The sequence below is a fragment of the Trachurus japonicus genome, chromosome 10, assembly GCF_045865225.1.
Source record: "Trachurus japonicus isolate A0001 chromosome 10, Traja_1.0".
Classification (NCBI taxonomy): Eukaryota; Metazoa; Chordata; class Actinopteri; order Carangiformes; family Carangidae; genus Trachurus; species Trachurus japonicus.
In genome coordinates this window covers 1,218,240-1,242,407 of record NC_140916.1, presented here as the reverse complement: position 1 = coordinate 1,242,407, position 24,168 = coordinate 1,218,240, and the positions used below count along the sequence as shown (strand labels likewise).

The 24,168-nt window shown below is 41.5% G+C and overlaps 1 protein-coding gene across 2 annotated transcripts in view; it reads right to left on the bottom strand.

Moving 5' to 3' along the window:
• The window catches only part of fat2 (FAT atypical cadherin 2), a 143,973-nt gene that overhangs the window by 44,083 nt on the left and 75,722 nt on the right, over positions 1–24,168 (bottom strand). For both annotated transcript variants that reach the window (XM_085788951.1, XM_085788952.1), the window contains exons 16-20: positions 23,516–23,905; positions 14,046–14,257; positions 8,809–8,946; positions 7,844–7,987; positions 2,194–2,391 (exon numbers count right to left, since the gene is read on the bottom strand). In XM_085788951.1, coding sequence (XP_085645077.1) covers positions 2,194–2,391; positions 7,844–7,987; positions 8,809–8,946; positions 14,046–14,257; positions 23,516–23,905 — 1,082 coding nt within the window. The remainder of the gene's footprint in view (positions 1–2,193; positions 2,392–7,843; positions 7,988–8,808; positions 8,947–14,045; positions 14,258–23,515; positions 23,906–24,168) is intronic.

The window sequence follows — 24,168 nt, the reverse complement described above, 5'->3', positions numbered from 1 at the left end:
CTCACACGGATCAAACAGACCGATATTAAACTGATATTGATCCTTTTTTTTTTTTTTTCTAACTGTGATGTACTGATAATTCTCAATAACTTCTGAATCTCTAGTTTCAATCAATAGTTTCTTTTCCTAGTATATTTATCATTAGATCAGACTCCAGGTGAATCTACACTGCAAAAACTCAAAATCTTACCAAGCGTATTTGTCCTTATTTCTAGTCAAAACAAATCTTATTAAACTTAAAATAAGACTATTAACTTGTTTTAGACACTTTTTATTTCTTTCAAGCCTATTTTCACTTGAAATAAGTAGAAAAATGTGACAGTAGAGTTTTTCTTTCTTATTATAAACACACAAAAAAACAACAACAAGTGAAAATGATCTAAAAACAAGTTAATTTTCAGGCGATGAGTCTTATTTCAAGTGGAAAGAGAGAGATTAGTTTTGACTAGAAATGAGACATTTTGACAAGAAATTAGACAAATATTCTTGGAAAGATTTTGAGTTTTTGCAGTGTATACATGCTCACCCACTCATCTTTTTACACACATTGCACATTTTGACTCTTTTTGTTATAAAAAGGCACTTGTGTTGCTTTCTTTTTTGTTGTTGTTGTTGAATTGTTTTTGAATCTTTGCATATTTTTGAGGGAGGTGTTTTGTATAAGCCCATATGGGGTTTTTAACCTCCCCCGATCTTCCTATTCTTGTTTCATTTCCGTTTTTATAATTGTCCTTGATTTATATGGTGCAAATAAATAAAACTAGACTAAACGGCATGATCAGCGGCGGTTCAGTCCTCTGCCAGGCGACAGGGTAAGAAAGTCTGAAGAAGCAGCCTGCCCATACTGTGCTGCACGTGTGAAAACTATACGTCTGTATATTTCTGCTCCTCTATCGTTTTAATTGACACAACGTCAGAGACGTGAAGGAACAAAAAAAAACCCTGATGAGTCACAGTTCTCTAACACTGAGTGGTTAGTTTCACTTTGATACTGATGACGTCTCCGTCCTCCTCTCTCCTGTTTGTGTGCAGCGATTCTCTAAACGTTGTGGAGTTGGACCAGAGGAAAACTCTCTCTCTCTCTTGTATCTGAATATCATAACTCGAAATCCATGAAACACAGTCGCCCACTCATGTGCATATTCAGCTGAACTCAGAAACGTCTTCATTTCATCATCTCAAACGGCCGTGAACACTCTGACCTCTCGATAACCTTTTTGTTCCTTCAGTTTTTATTAAGGGAGCTTTAAACTGAAGGAAGGTGATTAAGGATTCAAGTTGAGCTCTTGCTTCTTACACACTGCAAAAACTCAAAATCTTACCAAGATAATTTGTCTTATTTCTTGTCAAAATGTCTTTTCTAGTCAAAACAGATCACATTATACCTAAAATAAGACTCATCACATTAAAAAGTAGCTTGTTTTTAGACACTTTTTACTTCTTTTAAGTATATTTTCACTTGAAATAAGTAGAAAAATCTGATAGTGAAAGCAAGTTCTTTGTGTGTTTATAATAAGAAAGAAAAACTTGCTCCACTATCAGATTTTTCTACTAATTTTAAGTGAAAATATGCTTGAAAGAAGTAAAAAGTGTCTAAAAGCAAGCTACTTTTTATGTGATGAATCTTATGTTAGGTATAATGAGATTTGTTTTGACAAGAAATTACATTTTGACTAAAAATAAGACAAATATTCTTCGTAAGATTTTGAGTTTTTGCAGTGTATAAGAAATAGCTCAACTTGAACACAAAGAACTTGCTTTTACTGGCAGATTTTCAACTTATTTCAAGTGAAAATTTGTTTGAAACAAGTGAAAATGTTCTAAAAACAAGTATATTTTCTTATTTTAAGTGGAAAGACATTAGTTTTGACTAGAAATGAGACATTTTGACAAGAAATGCAACAATATTCTTGGAAAGAAGTTGAGTTTTTACAGTGTATCATCAGGTGTGGTATGAATTTACAGCTCAAACTGTTCATACAGAGGAGAAGTGACTTCACAGCCACGAGAGACTCATCACTGAACTAGCACCAAAATATCTGGACATCAGCTTCCTCAGAGTGTGACAGAGCCTGTGACATTTTCATTTTATATTCACTAGTCTCCCACAGAGACGTGAAGGGAAACTCCAGGGTGAAGTGTTGAGATGTGACAGATGTGGGAGTGGATCGTTTGTCTCCGCTGTCGCCTCACCTGTATCTTGAGCTGATGTCTGGGTTTGACCTTCTTCCTGAGCGGCGCCGAGAGCGACAGCAGGCCGCCCTGGTCCACGTGGAAACGCCGGTCTTCGTTGCCGCTGACGATGTGGAAGGAGAAAGGCGGGCCGTTCTTGGGCGTGTCCTTGTCCATCACCACCAGCTGGAGGATGGTGCTGCCGACCGACTCGCCCTCCTGCAGGACACAAAGTTCATTCATTCATTCATCTCTATTAGTTTTCATTTCTTTTTTTTTATTTGCTCCAGTCGAGGTCATTTCACAACTTTTTCCAAAACACACAACAGTTTCTTATTCCCTGGTTGGAAAGGAGGAGGGAGAAGATACATCTTATATCGCCTGCCCGTCACTCAGGACATAGTTATTCTGAAATAATGCGTAAATCAGTCACTGAGCAAACAAAACAAAACAAAACACACAAACAAAGTTTCAATCTGACATTTTTGCATCAATAAAAAGAGTTTGCGAGTCATTAATTACTTTTGTCATAAGTTCTAATTGTTATTTCTGGTGCAAACTTGTGTCTGAAATGAAATTTTCTCCCGGTGTTCATTTAAAACAAACTATTTTTGTAGATTTTCTGGTAATATTCTATTTTTTGCTTTAAACATTGCAGCCAGTGTCTGTGTTTCAACTAAATCTTTGTGTTTCAGTATTAATGATTCAATAAACAACCTGTTAGTGTGTTCTCTATATCCTATGTTATGAATAGTTCTTACTGCTTTTCTGGTTTTTTACTAATCTTATCTAAAACACACTTTACGCGTGCGTTAAATGCTCCTGAGATCTGTGTGTGGGGGCTGCGAGCCAAAATAAAAAAAGATAAATAAATTGAACTTCATTCCTCTCGGCACCAGTACAGGTCCGATCACGGTGATGGATCACCTACCCGCAGCCTTAAAGAGCTCTGCATGTTGATTTTCTTGCGCTACTGATTTGGAGTTGTAGGTTATCAATCTAAAAACTTGGAGCGAGCTTCAGGAGTCGACTCACAGTTTGGAGTTAATGGACTGAAACATGAAACACCTCTGTTTTTAAAATTTCAATTAAAGCACCGTCCTTCAAAACACACTCCTGGACCACCAAGGAAAGTTCAAGACAAGTGTGTGTGTGTGTTGGGGTTGTGCAGGTCACTGGTTTGAGCACAGCATTAATGATGGGGGAGGTTCACATGCTTTATTTCTTTGTGGGCGATTGGGATGCAGCAGGAGGCAGCGACTCGCACATGGAGAGAATACGTGATGTCCAGTAAAGGAGCTTTTTCTCTTTCAGCTCCACGTTTCTTCACAAACTGAAAAACGCTTCCTGTCGTCCATCTTCATCTGCATTTCCACCGCGGCCTCCAGTCACGGGAAGATTTCCATCATCGTGGGTCACTGATTCCCCGTTTCCCCGCTGGAAATCATCTCTCTCATAAATGCCGAGTGAAGCCTGGAGCTCGTTGTCCATGCGTCTGCCGTACACTTTTCTTCTGAGGTAGGGTTCTTCTCGAATCACAATGAAAGAAGAGTCTTGGATTGAAACAAAACCGTCGTCGTGCAGATGCAGCTTCTGGGTGAAATAAAGTGCAGAGAGTACTCGACCAATCAGAGATGTTGACCGAAGATCTTGAAACTCCTTCTGACCAGGAACGTTTTTGTGGGTAGATCAATTAACCAAGATCTAAATTTAAAGCAGACATATTATGCACCTTTTCCACAAATTAAAATAGTTCCCAGGTGACATGCTTTGGTCTAAATACCCCAAGGATCAAACTTCAGAACGGCTGGTTCTAGCTATGCCGAAAATAATCGTTGCAAAGATGCATCGAGATTCTTAATGGGACGATTCTGAATTGATAATTCATTCAAGTTTGATGATGTTGTTCACATACAGATACAGCGATTTATTTTATTTTAAAGCACAATACTTTTCTTACGTTTTTTTTTTGAGAAATTAACAAGGTCACCTTTAAGTAGGCTATAGGCCTTTTCTTTTTCTTTGTGTGTTCAGACTACAAGGAAGCTGCTGTATTGTGGAAATGCATTCAAATTATATTTTCGATTTAATTTTATTTAAATAAAATCTTATCACATTATTTTTGACTATTTATATTAATTTATGAAAAAGCCATTTCAACCTCAGGAGACTGAAAATGACTGATTCTCACATTTTGGGGGCCGGAAGACAAACACATATGTTAAAGAGCCTTCAGAAAGTGACATTTCTATAATATGTCCCCTTTAAATCCCGGTTCTTGTGATTGGAAGTTCCTGGAGAAAGTTCCTGCGGTGGAAATGAAGTTCACGACACATCACATCCTCTCTGTGGTGAAGATGAGCCGTTGCTGCAGTCAAAACTGATTTCATTCTGTAATTCGTCTTCCTCAGAGCCGTCGACGGCAGCAGAACCAAACACATCGGGAACCTAAGTGGAGTTTAATTCTCTCAAATTTGGGGAGTGAAATGTGTTCACATTCATGTGATTATTCATGTGTCTGTGTGACGTGTTGAAGTGAAGACAAACTTCCAGTCAGCGTTTTCCAGGAGCGCAGGTATCAAGTGATGATTTATCACCGCTCCCTCTCCACATCACCTTTCCATCTGCTGCTGTTAGAGAGGAGCTCAAACTCTCCGCAGAGCGCCGGCGACAGTTGAGCCAGTCGCCGAGGTTGGCGTCCGACAGCGACTGGCTGTCAGAGAGACGACGCTGCCACCGGCGTGCAAACACCTGCACCCAGACTGACAGCTCCTCTCTGGGTCGGAGTAACAACCATCTGCCCGACGCCGCTTCCTTCACCACGAGGCCGAGCTGCCGCCGCCGCCGCTGGCTGTTGCCGCGGCACCGTCGCTGGCAACGATGGAGAACTGGCAGAGACGAGTTTTAATTGACAGCGGGCGGCGTCCAAAACCATAGCTGGAAGAGCGAGGTGATGACATCACTGCCACACTGGCAACGCACAAACACACACACACACACACACACATGCACACACAGGCCTGCAGGCAGCGACGTCACAAACTCTCTCACACAGAAGAGGAGGTTAAATCGCCTGTTAAAAGTTTTTCCACACCGGCGGCGTCGGCCCTGTTATTATGGGATGTTAGGTGAAAAGGTGCAACTGACGTCCTGCAAGCAACACACACACACACACACACACACACACACACACACACACCTTTCATACAGTTCTCAGGTCAGACTTTATTGTGTGTACCTCTCTTTCACTCCTTCACACACAAACTTTGTAAATGAGGTTACTCCTCAATATATCTCTGAGTTTAAATAAAGGTTATGAAATGAAATGAAACACACAGGCCCTGTCCCATTTCCCCCACTTCCACTCGATTTTGACCCTAGGACAACGATTTAGGGGTCAAAAATGACCGGAATTCTCCTTTAAATCAAAGGGAGGTCGGAGGTAGACTTCGAAAATAGTGAAAGATGAAATGACCCACGATACTTTGTGAACTCTTTCCGTTATTGTGGGTGCCACCAGCTTTTTAGGCGCATTATCGCCAGATTCGCCACCTTCTGTTTCCTGCATTTCTTCGTCATTGATTTGTCAAACGAAGGAAGATCATTAAAGGCCACACGAACAGCTGGAGACGGCATTTTCAAACATGAAGGGAACGTTTGACGCCCCGAAGAGGGTTACATAACCGAAACGTCGGCCTTTTAACAATAAATAATATTGCAAGTAAGAGGAAAAGTGTTCGGGAGTTTCTTCGCCTAGTCTTTCTCCTCCTCCGACGCACCTTTCTGCCTACCGGTGTGCAATAGTTTTTCCACTGCAAACATGAATGGAAACCATGGAAACCCACTACAGGTTGTGGCTCCTACGTCAAGTGGTGTCCCATTGCGTAGTGTACGGTCTCTACTTCTCACTCCATCGTCAAGGTGAGTGCTAGTGTTAAGGGAAGAGAGACACTCTCTCTCTCACACACACACACAGAGCCGATCTTCCTGCTGCTTTGATCCACACAGGGAAACTCTCTCTCTCTCTTTAGTTTTCATGAGCTTCTCTCTGACATCATCACATCGTCCTCAGTGAGCTCCAGAGCCGTGTAGAGTCATAACGATACGGACGGACGGACAGTTTGATCTGTGGCGGTTTCTCTTTCATTCTCTCCAGTCGTCAGCTGATCCGTCTCCATCGGCTCCTGACCCGACCCCCGCGGCGAAAACCTGCATCTTCAAGTTGTTGAACTCTCCGAGAACTTCGACTCCTGCTCAGACTTTTTTATTGAGTTGTCAAATTTCACACATGAATGCAGCCGCTGCCTCTCTCCCTCTTCCCCTCTCCCTCCTCCTCCTCCTCCTCCTCTCTGGAAACCAGGGGGTGTTTTGTTGGAGCTGATGAACAGACGACTGCGGGTGAATTTGTTATTTTACATTTCACTTGTTGACTTTGTGTCGATGCGGTTTGTTTGTGTGAGGTCGGCGTTTTGCCTCCGACAGCGGCGGCGGGGGGGCGGCCGACAGTTGTTGAACTGCTGCGGGCTGTGAAAGTGGCTGGTTCCTGAACACAACACAACACAGCACAACACAACGCTGCTTTTTCTCTCTCTCAACCACAAAAACACCCTGAAAACAATCTGAGGGAGGCGCCTACGGTGTCCTGCAGGCGCCAAATCAATTAATAACAACAGAATTTAAGGCAAAACGACGACCGGGCAAACGCTTGATGGATTGTTTTGAAAGCAAATGGGATGAAACGTTTTTATGACTGGTTTAAATGAACCATTCAGTTGCGCTCAAGATTTAATTAAATAGAGAAGAAACAGTGGGATTTTTAAAAAGTTGAAGTTTTCTAAAGTCAGCACTTCCTGTTGAGAGTAAAGCCCTATTCGCACGGGATTAGTATTACCTGGGGATGTCTGGTAATTTGTAAATTACCCCCCCATGTCTGTGTTTCTTGTGGTGCATTCGCACGGGAAAAGTGAAGTCTGTATTTTACTGACATTAAGGCTCCGATATGACGTCAAAGCTGTGCAAGTCGTAACATCCGCTGCAAATGTAAATAAAATGTCAAAGCAGCAACGTGACTTCGCAACAGCGCAGTTGTTGCAATAACAGGCCGTCATGGCATTTGTATTAAGCCTGTTGAAAGCCGCATGTCATCCATGTCAATATCCTCCTAAATTTCTATTTCTCTTTTTATGGATCTGAGCTGTTTATTATGAGCCCGTGTTTGCACCTAAAACACCTTTGAAAATGCCGCTCATAATTTCCATCGCAGCCTCCATGTTTCAACCCGTACAGTATGGTTTCAACCGGGGAAGAAGTAGAAAAGGCGAACAATAAACACAACAAAAACAAAAAATGCCCCTCAATCACTGTGATGCAGATTCGCACGGGACTAGTTTTACCACGGGTCGTCGGTCTTCGGTGAAATATAGTAGGTAGTTTGCAGGGGAATTTTTACTTTACAAATTACTGACATGGCGCATTCGCACGGGATTAAGATCACAGATGTCCTCCGCAATTATTTCAAATTACCAGAGGTCCCCAGGTAAAACTAATCCCGTGCGAATAGGGCTCAACTCCCATGATGCACCGGCTCCTCCGACAATGCCTCCTCCTTCTTCTTCCTGGACCTGCTGTGAGTGGAGAAGTGCAGGTGTGACGTTAAAACATGGCGACGTACCTGCAGCGTCAGACTGTGGTTGACCTGGGAGAAGACCGGCGGGTTGTCGTTGACGTCGGCGACGGTGATGGTGATGAGGACGGCGGACGACAGCGGAGGATCTCCTTCGTCTGCCGCCTGCACGGTCAGGGAGTAGTGAGGAGTCTGGATGGAGAGGAGACAGAGGAGGGTTGGGTTGGGTTGGTTTGGTGTTTACACCTGTTGAGAGTGGAACAGGCTTCTTCCACCAAGCAAAAGTAGTTTTAAAAATAAACTGAAAAATGTGTTTTAAAGTGTTTTTGTTGATGATGTGTGATTGTGCTCTGTGTGACTGCTGATTTGATTTGTATGACTGTGATTTATGCGACTGTTTTGATTTGATGTGCCCTCGACGTAATTGGAAACGAGGGGTTTACCCTGAATGATCCTCGAGATCTTAAAAAAAAGGTTAAAAAAAGAAAGAAAGAAAGAAAGAAAGAAAGAAAGAAAGAAAGAAAGAAAGAAAGAAAGAAAGAAAGAAAGGAGATAATCTAGTTGTCTCTCTGACTGGCTAGATTTTCCGTTCGGGCTGCCGTACAAACATGGCGGCGCAAGATGGCGACACTCTCTAAAGCAAGACCCTTGCTATATACTGTATATATATAAAAGAATAATTATAAGGCTACGGAAACCATACCAATTTTATTTTATAGTGATTATACACTTATATAAATATATTCATAGGTAGTATATTCAGATTTTGCCAATAAACCTTGACAATTACCGGTATTACACACTGGACCTTTAAGTATTGTGTTGTATCTGCAGATCTTTAAACTGTTTAACAAATTCTTTCAATATATTGGTAATTGTAGTGTGGTTTTAGATTGTTTTTACTATATTTGTAACTGATGTGCTGGACTCCAGGGAAATAGCCATTGCTCATATAATGAAGTAATGGCTAAAACTGAACAGTACAGCTGACGAACAAGCAGACAAACACTGACCTCCTCTCTGTCCACCGCCGTCCTGACGGTGATCTCTCCGCTGCGTGGGTCGATGCTGAACTGCTGCATGGCGTCTCCGCTCACGATGGAGTAACGCAGCAGGTTGTTGACGGGGCCGTCGTCGTCCGTGGCCGTGACCTGCAGCGAAACACAGGGAGAAGGACCATGATGCTTTGCTCCACGTTCACAAACTCTCTCTCAGGTCCTCCTTTTTTCTTTTGATTTGCAGTGATGGAAAGAAAATAAACGGTGTTACTTTTTTCAGTCACGATTAATCAAAAAAGTTCCTGTTTCCCCCGTTATAACAGCGCTAGTGTCACAGACAATAAAGTGTGCCGTTACCTGACTCAAGAAGTCCCGTCACAAAATAATACACCTGTTAAAGTGAAAGTTATTCACGCATTTTGTTTCAGTTCATCAACTGGTCAGAAAAAAGCCGTTAATCTGGAACTAACCAACTCACTCAGTCGGCTCTTCCTCGGCACAGACCTACCAGATGTTTGGATCAAGGTTATTTTAGTTTGCTTTTTTATTTCAGTTTAGTTTTAGTTAGTTCAACAAATGTTTAAGCAGTATTTGTTTAGTTTTTATTTTTAATCTAGTCTTAGTCTTAGTTTTTCAGGTATTAGGAGAAAGCCTCTCTGAAGATGAACTTCCTCATCAGGTTATTATCTCCCTGTGGGTCGGACTCCAAGTCGTCCCATATTGAGCTGTAGTGTTTTCTTCCTGCAGCTTTACACATCTCTAACAAAACTAAAACTAAGCTGATGTTACCTGACATTCACTTTAGTTTGAGTTAAATATAATAATAACCCTGGTTTGGATCAGTGGTGTGTGGAAGAGGTGGTTACGTAGTTCCAGATAAACAGGAGGTTCGGGTTGGGGGGGGGCGAGTCCTAGTAATTTGACATATTTGAGCATTTATAGTAACGCAATAATTACTTTTCCTGTTAAGCAGTTACTTTTATAAAGACGCAAATGAGATCTTGAATCAATGACGGAAAAAACGACATGATTCGATGATTAGTCGACTAAAGACAAAATCTGACAAATCAGATTCGACTATGAAAATCCTTAGTCGAGGACACTCCTAATGATTATATTAACTTAACGACTTTTGCTCCTTTAAAGCAGATATCAGTGGCACGGCCGTTTCGGCTAATGCTGTGTTCAAGGCAGGCTTTTGAAACCGTAAGTTACAGCTTCAAGTCACAACTACGACTTGGTAGCGTTCCAGGTAACCCGTAGCTCGTGTTTTTACCGTCCTGTTGTCTGTGAAAGTTCCCTATAACGGCCACTCGTAACTTCCGACCCGTGAACTCGTACCAGATCGAACTGGTATGACTTCACAGGAAGGAAAAACACAAAGTACGAGTTTCCTTGAACGCACCATGAGTTAGCAGCCCCCGCCCTTGTCAGGCATCAATTGGTCCTCGTGCTACGTCACCACATTCACGCGCATCCCTTGGCTGCACACACAGCCCTTCATGCCGTTCTCTCCCCTCATTGGATAACACTTGTATCCCACAAGGAAAATTTTCTCCTCGGGTTACAGCAGAGCAGAGTGACGGAGAGACTCGTGTTTAGGCTGAAATACTTCATGTAAGTGATTGCTGACGGAAAATAGGACTATTTAGGACTTATATTAACAAAAACATTCCACTGATATCTGCTTTAATAATTTCATATTCTTATTGTAGTTTTACCTTCAGCTCTTTGAGCTCATTCATTTTGAATGAAACACTTTGAATCTTGTTTCTGTGACGTCGTCAGCTTTTCTTCTTTTCTTTGACAACAAAAACAGTTTGTTCCCTTTGTCTCAGGTTATTTTGTCTTTTCTCACAGAGATCAACATTTAATCAAACATTATCACTGAGCCCAAAAACTCTTTCAAACAAATCAAACAAAAGAAGAAGACAAAGAAGACGAAGACGGGCAAACGACACGTCTCTCTTTCGTCCTCCTCTTCCTCCTTCAGCTCAGTAACAACAACGAATCATATCGTTCTCTCACTGACGGATGGACGGAGCAGTTAGATGGTGAAGACGTGTGTGTGTGTGTGTGTGTGGAAGCAGGGACGGAGGGGGAAGAGAAATGTCAGCTATGAAGCCATGTGATTACAGCCTCATCATGGAGCCGTGGTGTGACCATCACGGAGCCACTGAGCTGTGTTATTGCTGCGTTATCTCTGCTGCCGGCCTGACAGATGACGGCTGACATGTAGCCGCTGTGTGTGTGTGTGTGTGTGTGTGTACATGAGTGTCTCTGACATGTTGCCAGATCATCTCGTTCTGCCGTGTTGTTTCTGTTGTGCATCTAATTATCAAAGTATTGTTTCTCTTATGTTGAACTGAACTCAGCGTTTCTGTCTAAAACTTTTTGTTTTATTCATTAATTTTCCTGTTTGTGTTGAGGTGTGTGTGTTTGTAAAACCTTTGTATGTCTTACCTTCACACCTGTGATATGTGTGTGTGCAGAGTGAGGACTTAAAGGAGAATTCCGGTCATTTTTGAGTTACACCATGGCTAGACGGCGCTAGCGATAGCCACAACGCTAACCTATGGGGGCAATTCTTTCAACCACAACAAACACTCAGAAAACAATCAAATATCTATGGTACATGACTGGAATCCTTAGAGACACCACTGAACTCATATAGTGTACAGTATAAATATTATAAACTTTGTGTTTTTGCATGTAGCCACTGTTTATACTCTACACCAGTGGTTCTGAAACAATTTTACATGAAGGACCCCAAAACTGACACGGATTATACCACGGACCCCCATTGGACAAAACACTAGAAATTAGAGGTCGACCGATAGTGGATTTTTAAATTCCGATATAATAACGATAGTTTGGAGCAGGAAAAAGCCGATAGCCGATTAATCAGCCTTTCAAAATAAAAGCACAAAAAGCCGGAGAGGAAAAAAACAAAACAAAACACTGACTCGTGAGCTGGTGGCGGTGAGATATTTAGCGTGGCAGCCGCCACCACATTATCTATGCAGGAACCCTTATATGATTAAGAGAAAATACTACAGTGTTTCTCATTAAATAACAAGAGAGTTTGGTTCCAGTCAGCCCCTCCACCTGCCGCCTCTCTCTTAGTGCGGTCGCACCGCACCTACAGTACCCTCACCTGGGTCACTTCTCCTCTGCTGCCGCTGTCTCTCTCTCTCTCCCATGCTCTGTGTGTGTGTGTGTGTAAAGAGCAGCCCCGCCCCTCAGTGATCAGAGAGACAGAGAGCGGCAGGGAAGAAGCAGATGGCGCTGTGGAAAAAACTGCAGCCATCGGCCACTATCGGAGCCAAGTTCCGCTGATTCCGATAGTTTGTAAAACGTCCTATCGGCGCCGATTAATCGGCCAAAACGATTAATCGGTCGACCTCTACTAGAAATACACAAATATTTGTTCTGAGACTGAATAAAGTTTTGAACATTCAAATCAGGGCCAACGACGTGAATTTTTGGAAACATTATAGAGAAATTCTCTGAAAAAAAGTGGAACAATTTCTCCAAAACCATTCAAACATTTCCAAGAAGAATTCTCCAAAAAAAAGTAAAAGATTTTCTAGAAAAAAAGTAGTCAAAAAAACGATTTAGGGGTCAAAAATGACCGGAATTCTCCTTTAATGGTCAGTTCTCTCAAAGGGTCAGTGTGTTCCCACAGAGACAGAAATATACTGCAAGTGTGTGTGTGTGTGTGTGTGTGTGTGTGTGTGTGTGTGTCTGTGAGCGCTCAACACAGTAAACGTTCTGGAGGAACAGATAACGAAGCAGCAGGAATATCCTTCATTTAAATTGAACCTTGGAAATATATTTAATTTAAAGTAAAAATAATTTAATTCAGTGATTCAATTAAAGATTCCTCAGGTGATGAACGAGCGTCGCTCCGTGTGCACTTCAAGAAACTCATGATGATAAACTGTTCATTTGTGTAACGTGACCTTCACCTCCGCTGTCAGTCACCGTGACGACAACCTGGATGGATTTAGGTCAAACACCAGATCTAATCGTCGTCAGTGTGTTTTCTTTTTCTCCTCCTGTTCATGAAGCTGAACACTGAACATGTTTATATTCCTCTCGTCTTGATGGACAAATTGATTTTCTGTATTTTTAATGACAGATCAAAGACTCTGAGCATCACCAACATCTTTGTTGTGTCTGTCTGATGATGTGAAGTGTTTCCTTGAACCTTCACTTCAGTCTGTTAACACAGTTTATTTAATGTTAGTGTCAGGATCAACAGCTGCTGCATTATCGGTTGTAACCGGAGCTTCAGTCATGGTTTCAGCAGATTTGGATTTCAATATATGGATTACAACCAATAAGGTACTGATCTTTATGCTTTTCAAAATAAAAGCTCATCTGCTGCAGTCAGAATGTCACAGACCCTGACACCACTGAACCTTTATAGTCCAATAAACAAACAAATACAGTGTATTTATGTGTGTTTGTGCATGTGTGAGTGTACAGGTGCATCTCAATAAATTAGAATATCATGGAAAAGTTTATTCATGTCAGTAACTCAATTCAAAAAGTGAAACTAATACATTGTATAGATTAATTGAATTACTGTAATTAATTAATTATCATTGTAATGATTATGGCTTACATTTAATACATGTGTTGACTTCTGTGCATACTAAGTGGCCTATAGTTGCCCATATATGGCTCACTTGAAGCCCACCCGTCTAATTAATGTCAGAGGTGCTAAGAGGTCTAATTAATGTCATCAGGCCTTCAGCCTATAGTATATACAGTATGCCTGCTACCTGTCACGCCAGTTCTCTAGTTGCCTGTGGAAAACCACTTTGGTCGAAACGTTGCATTTATCAATTAAACATATGGTATATGATATTCTCTCTTTTCCTTTTACATTTAATGAATACCTAAAATTTAGTATCTCAAAAAAATTGAATATTACAAAAGACCAATTAAAAAAAAAAAGCAATTTTAATATGGAAATGTTGACCTTCTATAAAGTATGTCCATCTATATGCACTCAATATTTTTTATTTATTTAACCTTTATTTAACCAGGCGAAAAATCATTAAGAACAGGTTCTTATTTGGTACAATACTTGGTTGGGTCTGACTGATTTGAAATGGAAATGCACTTTCCCATGATATTCTAGTTTATTGAGATGCAGCGGCATGTAGTATGTAACAGTGTGTGTGTGTGTGTGTGTGTGTGTGTGTGTGTGGGTGTGTGTGTGTGTGTGTGTCCTGTACCTTCATCACCAGGCTTCCGGGCGTCAGATCCTCCGATATCTCGGCGCTGTAGTCGCCCTGTCCGAACACCGGCGCGTTGTCGTTGACGTCCGTCACGTTGATGATCACCGTGGTGATGTCGCTGAGGGACGACTTCCCCCGGCTCCCCTCCACGGACAGGAAGTACTCCCTGGAAACCTCGAAGTCCAGCGGCGCCATGAGGATCAGGAAACCTGCGGTCACAGAGTCAGAGGGAGTGAGTCCACGCAGTTTTTACTTTTGTGCCACAAAATCTACATGAGAAACGGGAAATCGACTCTCTTTAAGAAACAGCGGTGTAAGTCTGGGGGAAGTCGGACTAACAGGCCTGTTAGCTGCATTATGTTTTAGTTTGCATTATTGAGCGGGTGGCTGAGCAGCGCTGAGCACTGATTTAATGTTGGGGGATTTGTTACGGCTGATGAAATCCTTGAATTTTTAACACTCACCTCTGACAGCAAACACAGAGTTCACTGAGCAGCCTGCAGCAGATTAAACACACGCACACACACACACACTGGGATTTGTAAAACACATGTGCGGCAGGGTTCTGGTTTTGTTCCGTGTGGTTCAGATTCACCTTCATCAGTAAAACATGCAGCTCGGCTCAGCTCCATTTACAATTCAGTCCTGCGCTCAACTTTCTCTTGTCGGCTACAAACATTTGAGGGAAGCTGAAGGATCAGAGCGAACAGCGAACAGACTCAGGATCAGCTGTTGTCGCTCAGCCCTCCTCCTCCTCCTCCTCCTCCTCCTCCTCCTCCTCTTCCCCAGCTCTCATTTACATTTACACCTGATTTGAAGATTTTAATTAAAACTTTTTAAAATAGGTTGTGTAGACCCACTAATCAAGATCAATTTAAGGATTTTATGAATCGTTATCAGATCTTTTAAAAGGGACAACGAGGAGTTTTGGAAAGCAAAGTGTTTTCACACTACATTTCCCATGAGCCTCCACGCGCAAGGTGAAATTCTTGGACCGGTGCAAGACGGACGAAAGCGAAAACATTTGCCAAGAATGTTTTCATTGATCAAGAATGAAAGTCGGAGGTTTGAAGACGATCGGATACCGTCGTAGTTCCGACCATAAACGGCGATCGGATGGCGTGTCCCGATTACCATATTTAGATTATTTGATTATTCGCGGACATACAATCGATCATATTCGAAGCTTCGACAGATGAATGAATGGCAAACAAACACTGCATGTCTCCAAAACTTATCAGGCAGGTTTCCAGGATGCCAAGTAGCCTGTTCATTTCAATGTAACAATTGCCGATGAGAACCGGTGTAAAAAGGGGAAAAAATAAAAAATCGATCACGGACTTCATGATCGATTACCATGGCAACGAACGAAGCTTCGATTTTTTTGGGTCAGCCCTAATAACTATAAAGACAAAACAATATATTTATCGAAAATGGACCCATTAACAAGTGGGTAACGTAGATTCATCCACATTAATATGAGACTCTTTTATAACCAAATACAAACTCCTTGTTGTCTCTTTAAATGAAGATCGATATGAATGAGAAAAATCGTTTTTTTAAACCCAGCCCTAGAGAAAACATTGACCAAAATAGCGATAAAGCGACTTACATAGTTCCTCTTTAACTGCTTTGTGTTTAAGTTTATTATAATCATTATTATTAATAATAATAATAATGATGAAAAAGAGAGGTAGACGTGGAAGCGGAGCAGGTTTGTGTTGACAGACTCTTGGTCCAGATGAGTGATTCAGTGTGAATCTCTGCTGCTGCTCAGCGTGAACAACCATCACACTGGGATGTAGCATGTATATTATGTAGAGACAGATGTAACACACTGTTTTAAATGGATGCTCTTCTGGCAGCAGCCGGCTGCTATGAATGATAATCAGCACCATAAGTCAGAGGCGGCTAGGCGCGGCGCGGCGCGGCACGGTGCGGCGTGTGTGCGTGTGGTATCATGTGACAGATGTAGTGAACTCTCAGTCGGGTCGGCTCAGTGGAGCCGGGAGTTTAACCTTTCAGGAGCCATAAATCTCTCCACAGCTGGCTGCAGCCTCCACGTGTGATCTGTCATCCACATGTGGAGGCGTCGCCGCTTCTGAGAGAGACAAACTGGTTCCTGTCCACTCTGTTTGTTATTGAGCCGCCGCTCCGTCCACATCGTCACGTCCTCCCTCACCTGACAGAGACGCTCACACACACACACACACACACTACGAATCAAACACGTCATTAATAAAATGCTCCTCCTCTAGGCATGCAAACAGTTTTTTTCCTAGTGCTGTGCGTAGCCTGAACAAACAAAAATCGCGCATTTCATTTTTTTTTCCCCCATGATAAATTATGTTCTTGCAGGCAACAGTGGCAGGCACTTTGCACTTTACATAGTATGCATTTTTTATATGTGCTGTTCTTTTTCTTGGTGACCGTCAGCCTATCCATGGGGGCAAATTGTCCTGTTTTATTGTATTTATTGTATCTGTTTATTGATTGTCTTATTAACAATCCTTTTCCAATGTGGTCTCCTTCCACAAATGGCAAATAAACTGATTCTGACTCTGATTATAATGACTATAGATCAAAAAATATCAGTCAATGGATCAATCAATAAAAAAAAAATTAAAAAATGAACCGTCTGCTATTAAAATGTAATTGTGAGAATAGATGAACATGGGATTTGTTCTTTCAATCATTTCAAAATGAAACACATCAGCTGTTTCCTGAGGTCACATCACTGTCGTCAGCTGATGAAGCTGATTTTATAACGTTTACAACTGAATTATTTAAAAACAACAACAGTTGTTTGATAAAGCTCTTTCACAGGTGTGTAGGGAAGAAGTAGAAGAAGAAGAAGGAGTAGTAGTCGAAGAAGTCTGTGTCCTCTCAAAAAGCTTGGAAATATTCTTTTATATTTTTCTAATCAGTGACTCGGTGCAACCCTCTCAGGTCAGAGGAGCAGCCGCAGCAAAAGGCTCATCTCCCTGACCTGCAGAACTGAAAGATTTAAGAGATCATTTGTTCCTACTGCAATCGTTTTATATAACACTTGTCAAAATGTTTTTTGTGTTCATCTTTTCTGTGTCATTGTTGTGTGAGCTACTGGACTAACTTGAATTTCCCTGCTAGGGATGAATAAAGTATTCTCTACTCTACTCTACTCTACTCTAACGACTCGACTAGAGCGCCACATGTGGATTAATCCGCCTCAGGAAATAGTCCCCACTCAGAAGAACTACTTTTTCCTGTTTGTTTTTTTATTAATTACCGACACTTCTGCTAATCGAAACTCCACATTGTGAATCCTTTAGACGATGGAGCCGTTTCCTCAGAGACAAACACGTCGTTGGTTTTGGTCTTTTGTTTTTACAGATTTGTTCGCCACCGTCGCATTTCACTGGATCAAAAACATCAAACACATCAGAGAATGAGTTTGAATTTGAAAATCAAGACCTCATCGCTCTCTCTCTCTCTCTGACCTCTTTTCATCTTCGTCTCCTCATAATAAAAACGTAACGTGGTGGTAAACTGCTTCAGGTCACATGATGCTGCCGACAAACTGAATCTTAACGCGTCAGTGTTGTAGAAGAGGGACCGATCGCCTCCTTCGTCCTGCTGCTCAACACTCAAGTCTCTCTGCTCTGAGTATCAGTCGGCTGCAGCTCCGTCTCCAGCAGTGTGTGTGTGTGTGTGTGTGTGTGTGTGTGTGTGTGTGTGTGGGTGAAACACCCAGAGCCTGTTTTCCTGGGCTGCCAGCCAGTCTCTTGAACCACACTTCATTAAGACAAAACAAAACGGGATCCAACAAAAACAACCCTCCAACACCTCCAGGTTTCAACAAGTGAATTATTTGCAGCTCAGATCTCAGATCTGCTCTTATTGATTCTTGGGAGATCAAGGAGATTTGCTCAGGCGGCCTGAGTCAGAAAGATCCCGGCTCTCATTTATTCATTTGTGTATTTATTTATTCAGCATCTTCTTCTCCTTCTTCTGCTGAGACACGACTGGACGAGCTCCAGTTTTCACCATCGATGCTCTGAGTCTCATTCATCCTCCTCCTCCTCCTCCTCCTCCTCCTCCTCCTCTGCTTCATCATGGAGCTGCTGCGTCTCCACCAACTACAGCCTGAGTGTCGCTGTTATTACAAACACGCGCGCAGCAGATAAATAAACTGTTTCTACATTAACATCACAGATGAGTCACATCTGACTCACAGTTATGAGACTCTGAACATTAACATGAACTAAATCTGCTGATGATCTGGACTTCTATGTCACGTTATCAGTTTCCTTCTTCTGACGTCTGAAGCCAATAAAAAAAAAAACACTTCATCAATATAGAGCATTATAACTTATATTATTATAATACTTGACCTTATAAGTCATTATAAAATGCTCTATGATGTGTTATTCTTATTGTAATAGCCTTATGATAATTTACGAGTGTTTATAATGATAGTTATACACGTTTATAAGCCAATTATAACTAGAGGTGAGTGCAGTTCATCGATGTGACGATTTGGCATCGATTAATTAACATTGATGCTTTGCCACAAAACCGGAACAAAAAACACGTAAAGTTAAGTAGGTCAAAGTGCAAATGTTTACATAGTCATAAAATAAAATACTTGGGGTCAAATTGTTCAATAAACCTTGTTATTCACTTAATGAGTGTAGTTTTAGAGGAACTGAGTTAATTGATATTTATTGCTATTTATTTACAAATGTAGCCACAGATGAAGACAAAATCAATCTTGTATGGAAAAAAACATTAAAAATCACAATAATCGAAGAATCGTGACACCAACAATTGAATCGAATCGACAATCGTTATAATCGAAGAATCGAAGCTCCCATAAACGAATCGAATCGTGAGGTAGCCTTGTTGGCACACCACTAATTATAACACATTATAACTATATTTATAATGCATTATTGATGTACGAGTTACTAACAATTATACCTATTATAATACTGTACCTTATAAGTCAAGATAAAATGCTTTATAGTGTGTTATGATTATTGTTATAAAGCATTATGATCATTTATGAGTGTGTATAGCTGTACAGTAGTTATCCAGTGCTATAACTGCATTATAACTCATAGGTATGGTTATAATGCGTTATCATAGAGATAGGCTTCAAATAAAATGTTACCGTTTTTTCTTTTTACATGCTGATTACTACTTGTTTTAAATTTAAACTGTAACAAAATGTTATTATTATGTCACAGTTGTTGTATTTTGTTGTGTCTGGACGTCAGGGAACAGAAGCTGCTGATCTGATAAAAGTAGAAAACGCCTCAGTGAGTCACATGACGACTCACATAAATGGAAATCTGATCTGATTTCGACTTTTATTATGAAAATTGACTCCTCACGCGTCTCCACTGTGAGTTTGATCACGCATGTCGTCTCTCTCTCGTCCCCTCAGAGACGTCGCGTGTCGGAGGAAATCTGATTTTTACACTGAAACAGCTTCATTCATCATTTTGAAAGAATTAAATCAGCAGGTCCATTTGATTTGGACAAGTTGGAGGATAGAAAAAAAGAAAATAAAAGAAGGGGAGAGACTGAATGAACGAATCCAAATCAGGAGAAGCTGAAATAAAACAACTCCCATGATGCCTGGCTACTTCATGATGTCAAGCAGCAGAATATTACACACTGTGTTCATGTGAATCTGGTTTTTATTTCTATTTTTCCATCTATTAAACCTTTGGTTCTTTATCTCTGTGTGTTTTTATTTGTCTCACAGTCACGCTGTTTCTTCTTTTCTTTCCCTGTTACAAGTTCAACCGGCCCCATCTGCTCCATAAAAAACTGAACTGAGGCTTTTTGTAGTTTACATGTTAAAGTTTCCACAAGTTGTGACTGAGCAGGAGGAGATGAGACGAGTTTAGTTTCACAACTTGTATCTGTTCGACTCCCGCATGTTGTGTCTTCAATATAAACAGAGGCTGGTGTGTGTGTGTGTGTGTGTGTGTGTGTGTGTGTTTGTGCCTCCTCTCTGACACGTTCCTGTCAATAAGGGTTCCTATCTGTGTTTTGTGTTTTGCAGCGTGAAGCAAATTCTCAGAAAGTAGAAACAACTGGGTGAAGGTGATTTGTCTCTGTCAACGACTTTCTTCCCCACAACCACACACACACACACACACACACACACACACACACACAGATTCAGTCCTGATGTTATTGTCCCAAACAAACAGAGACAACAGTGTAATGTACAGTGCAGTGTGTGTTATATATATGCAGACGCAGAGAATCCATCATTTATTGATCTGATATCTACTCAAACTGTGGACATCAAATAACCGAACTCATGAATTATCAGCAGCCGAGTCAGTGAGTCGCACTCGTTTCATCGGCACGACGACCAATAAAGGAATAAAAAATAAAAAAAACTAATTAAAAATTAACTTGAACAAAAACAAAGAGAACTTTGTTGTGTTTGTGTTTTAATCAGAGATGAATGAATCCTCCATGTGGGACTTCCCCTCCTCCGACTCTCAGCTCGCTCACCTCAGCCGACTCCACCTGTCAATCACCGTTTCACGCAGGTGGATGAGGTCGCTGCTGCGGCACCAAACTGTCTTAAAGGGACAGTCCCGCATTTTAAACCAGAGTTGACCTCACTATAGAACGTTTCCATGGTTTTCAGGCGTTGTCATAGTTGCGGTAAACGCATGGATCTATTAACGCTGGCTTTTAACACAGATGTCAATTTGTGTGATATCCACTGTTAAAAGCTGCTGTGATGATCCATGCGTTTTACAGATTTTCATTGGGGGGAAAAAAAAAAAAATCCATGCATTTACCGCGGCTACTGAAACCATGGAAACGTAAACATAACATTCCAAAACCGGCAAAAGAGGCTACGTTTTTGACGTTCGGAAAAAGGTGGATCGAAAGAACCACCTTGTTGTTTACAACTACTTCCGGGTAGAAAACCAGCACGTAATTTGAATGATAACAATAGTAACGAACGAGAGTTTAGCTAATATATATCATGTTTTTCACGCCCTATCACCGTTTAGACAAATCTGAAATGATTGAAGAAACATTACTGTTTCTGTGTGTGTGTGTGTGTGTTTTGTGTTGCTATGTGTTGTATTTATTCAGTTTTGGGGAATCACAGTGTCTAGAAAGCATCAGTTGCTCAGCTAACAGGGACAGCTAACGGCAGTAACAATGCTAACGGCAGTAGCTAAGCTAACACCAGGACGTCAGCTGTTAAAACCCTCCCGTTGTCGGACACGACATGAAACTACTCCGGTTAGCTCAGTCATGTAGTAACTAAGATATCTGCTGGAAAAATATTTTTTCATGGACCGTTTATTGAGTCACTGAGTTATCAAAGTTAAACAGGTCATGACTAATTACAAAAACGTGCACACATAAGTAATGTTGGTTTTATAGACTTTACAAACATCAGATTAGTCTAAACGGTGATATAGTGACATGAATAATGAGATACAGTATATAGCAAAACTCTCATCAGTCACTATTGTTCTCATTCTGGTTTTCCTGGTAATTAGTTACTTTATTAATGTAGTAATTCAGTTACTAACTTTTTGGGGAAAGTAACTAGTAGCTATAACTAATTACCTTTTAAACGTAACGTGCTTAACACTGGAGATTATATGATTAAACCATTTCCAGAGTGAGCAGTGTGTGAGTTGTTCAGTTGTTCAAGGATCTGAGTTCTGGTTACGATCACCGACGTGTTTGGACAAAATGCTGACTTGACAGTTCAGGCTCTTGGACGCTGTGAGTGTGTGAATGTGTGTGTGTAAGTGAGTGTGTTGTGACTCCTAAAAGAAAAGAAAACACTGAGTGCAGGTTTGAATTTGTCAACACAAGATTCCCTGAGAAACAACAGAGAGGAAACGAAGCCGCCCGAGGTTTCATTCACAGACTCTTTCTCCACTTTTCAACTTTTAACTTCACAGACTCCGATGATTAAATACAGATCTGATGTCAAAACATGGACCAAGAAAAAGCAAGAGCTTCTCTCCATCTAATCTATAAACCTCTCTTTACTCTACCGCTTCAAACTTTCAGACCCTTCTTCGCTCGACCAACAAATAATCAGCCGACACTGATCAATGAGCCGGCGTCTTCTGACCAGCTGCTCGTCAGAGATTTGCTGGCTGCGGGCCTGAGACGCTGACTCACGGCTCAGCACTGAGCACAACTCTGCAGACTGGAGCTGCAGCAGGGGACGGACGTTTAGCAAAAACATAATGAAACTCCTATTTCCATAAACAAAAGGAGGCAGAATGATGAGTTCAAGGACAGAACGACAACACAGCGCTGAGCTCAAGAGAATCAGAGAAACAGGAAACTTCCTCTGGTGAATAACTCTGGGAAGCTGCACAAAACAACACAGTTAATTAATTCAAAAACGTCACACTGACTCATTATGAAAAGTTGCCGAGTCAGCCTGAAGCCTCGGAGGGAAACTGGATGAAATGGTCCTTTATCTTTTATCACCGGTCTTTGTTTGATCCATCAGACTTTGACAACACAGGAGGAGAGAGCACTTTCTGTTTTTTCCGCTCTGTGATCGTGCAGTTTTTTTTTTACTGTGCTACAGAAACATTTTAGGAGATTAGCTAAATTTAATTTTGGCCCATTGCCATAATCCCTATAGTCATAGCAGTAGGTTTGTTACCTTTAATTGTCGGTGCAAGCTATTTTTAGTAAGGTGGAGCAGAGCCGTGAGCTGCTCAGAGCTACGCTACAGAGGCTCATGGGATTTCTTGGTTTCCCTCATCAAACTCATCAAATACACAATCCAACAACTCCACAACGCTCTGGTGGACAAGTTGTGACCTGCACATTCACCACGCTATGAGATAATAACACAACGTTACCAGACAGAGTTGTTTTAGAGGGAAATTCAGAGACTGCTTGATGAAAAACTGTCCCTGAAGGCAACGCACATCAGCAGTTTTATATGAATTTACCTCTAAAACAACTCGGTCTCATAAAGCTTCGTTATTATCTCATAGCGTGGTGAATGTGCAGGTCACAACTTGTCCACCAGAGCGTTTTGGAGTTGTTGGATTGTGTATTTGATGAGTTTGATGAGGGAAACCAAGAAATCCCATGAGCCTCCGTAGCGTAGCTCTGAGCAGCTCACGGCTCTGCTCCGCCGTTCTAAAAATAGCTTGCACCGACAATTAAAGTTAACGAACCTACTGCTATGACTATTGCGATTATGGCAAATGGGCCAATTTGCCAAAATGTTTAACTATCCCTTTAAGGATCTGAAACAGCCAGCTCCATAGATTTATATCAAAAACAACTAAACTTGATGTTTCTGAGCGACTCCTAAAAACTCTCCAACCAGGAAACACTCCCGACTTCAACATCAAAGACTCCAAAATATCTGAAGAATCGACCAATCAGCAGCTCAGGTTTAATCGTCTGTAAACAAAGGAGGAGGAAACCGTCCTGACCTGTCCGCGAGTCCAGCCGGAAGCGTCCGTCCTCGTTCCCAGAGACGATGCGATACACGATGGGATCGGGCCCGCCGCCGTCCCTGGTGAGGGCCGAGACGCTCAGCACCTCCGCGCCGACCGCAAAGGATTCTGGGAGCTGCGCGGTGTACTCGGAGCTCAGGAAGACGGGCTGGTAGTCGTCCAGCGAGACCACGTCCACCGTCACCGTGGCGATGGAGTAGAGGTGGCGGGGCAGGCCGCGGTCGGTGGCCTTCACCTTCAGCTCGAAGGTGGGCGGAGTGTCGGGAGCCAACGGCCGCTCCAGCCGCAGCACGCCGGAAAACTCGTCCAGGGAGAAGTAGCCGCCGTCGCCCGACACCAGGGAGTACTTCACCTCCGAGTTTATACCTGGAGACGAGAGAGAGATAATCAATCAATCAATCAATAACATACAGGCTCATTGTATAGGGACATATATTTATTATTTAATAGCTGTATGTATCTGTTTATCTATTTATCTTTATTTTATCTCAGTCATAATTTTACAATAGAGTCATAATATTACAATAAAATCATAATTTTAAAAGAATAGAGTCATAATATTATTAGAATTAAGTCATAATTTTATGAAAATAAAGTAAAGTGGCAATTTTGTGAGGGAAAAAGTTGTT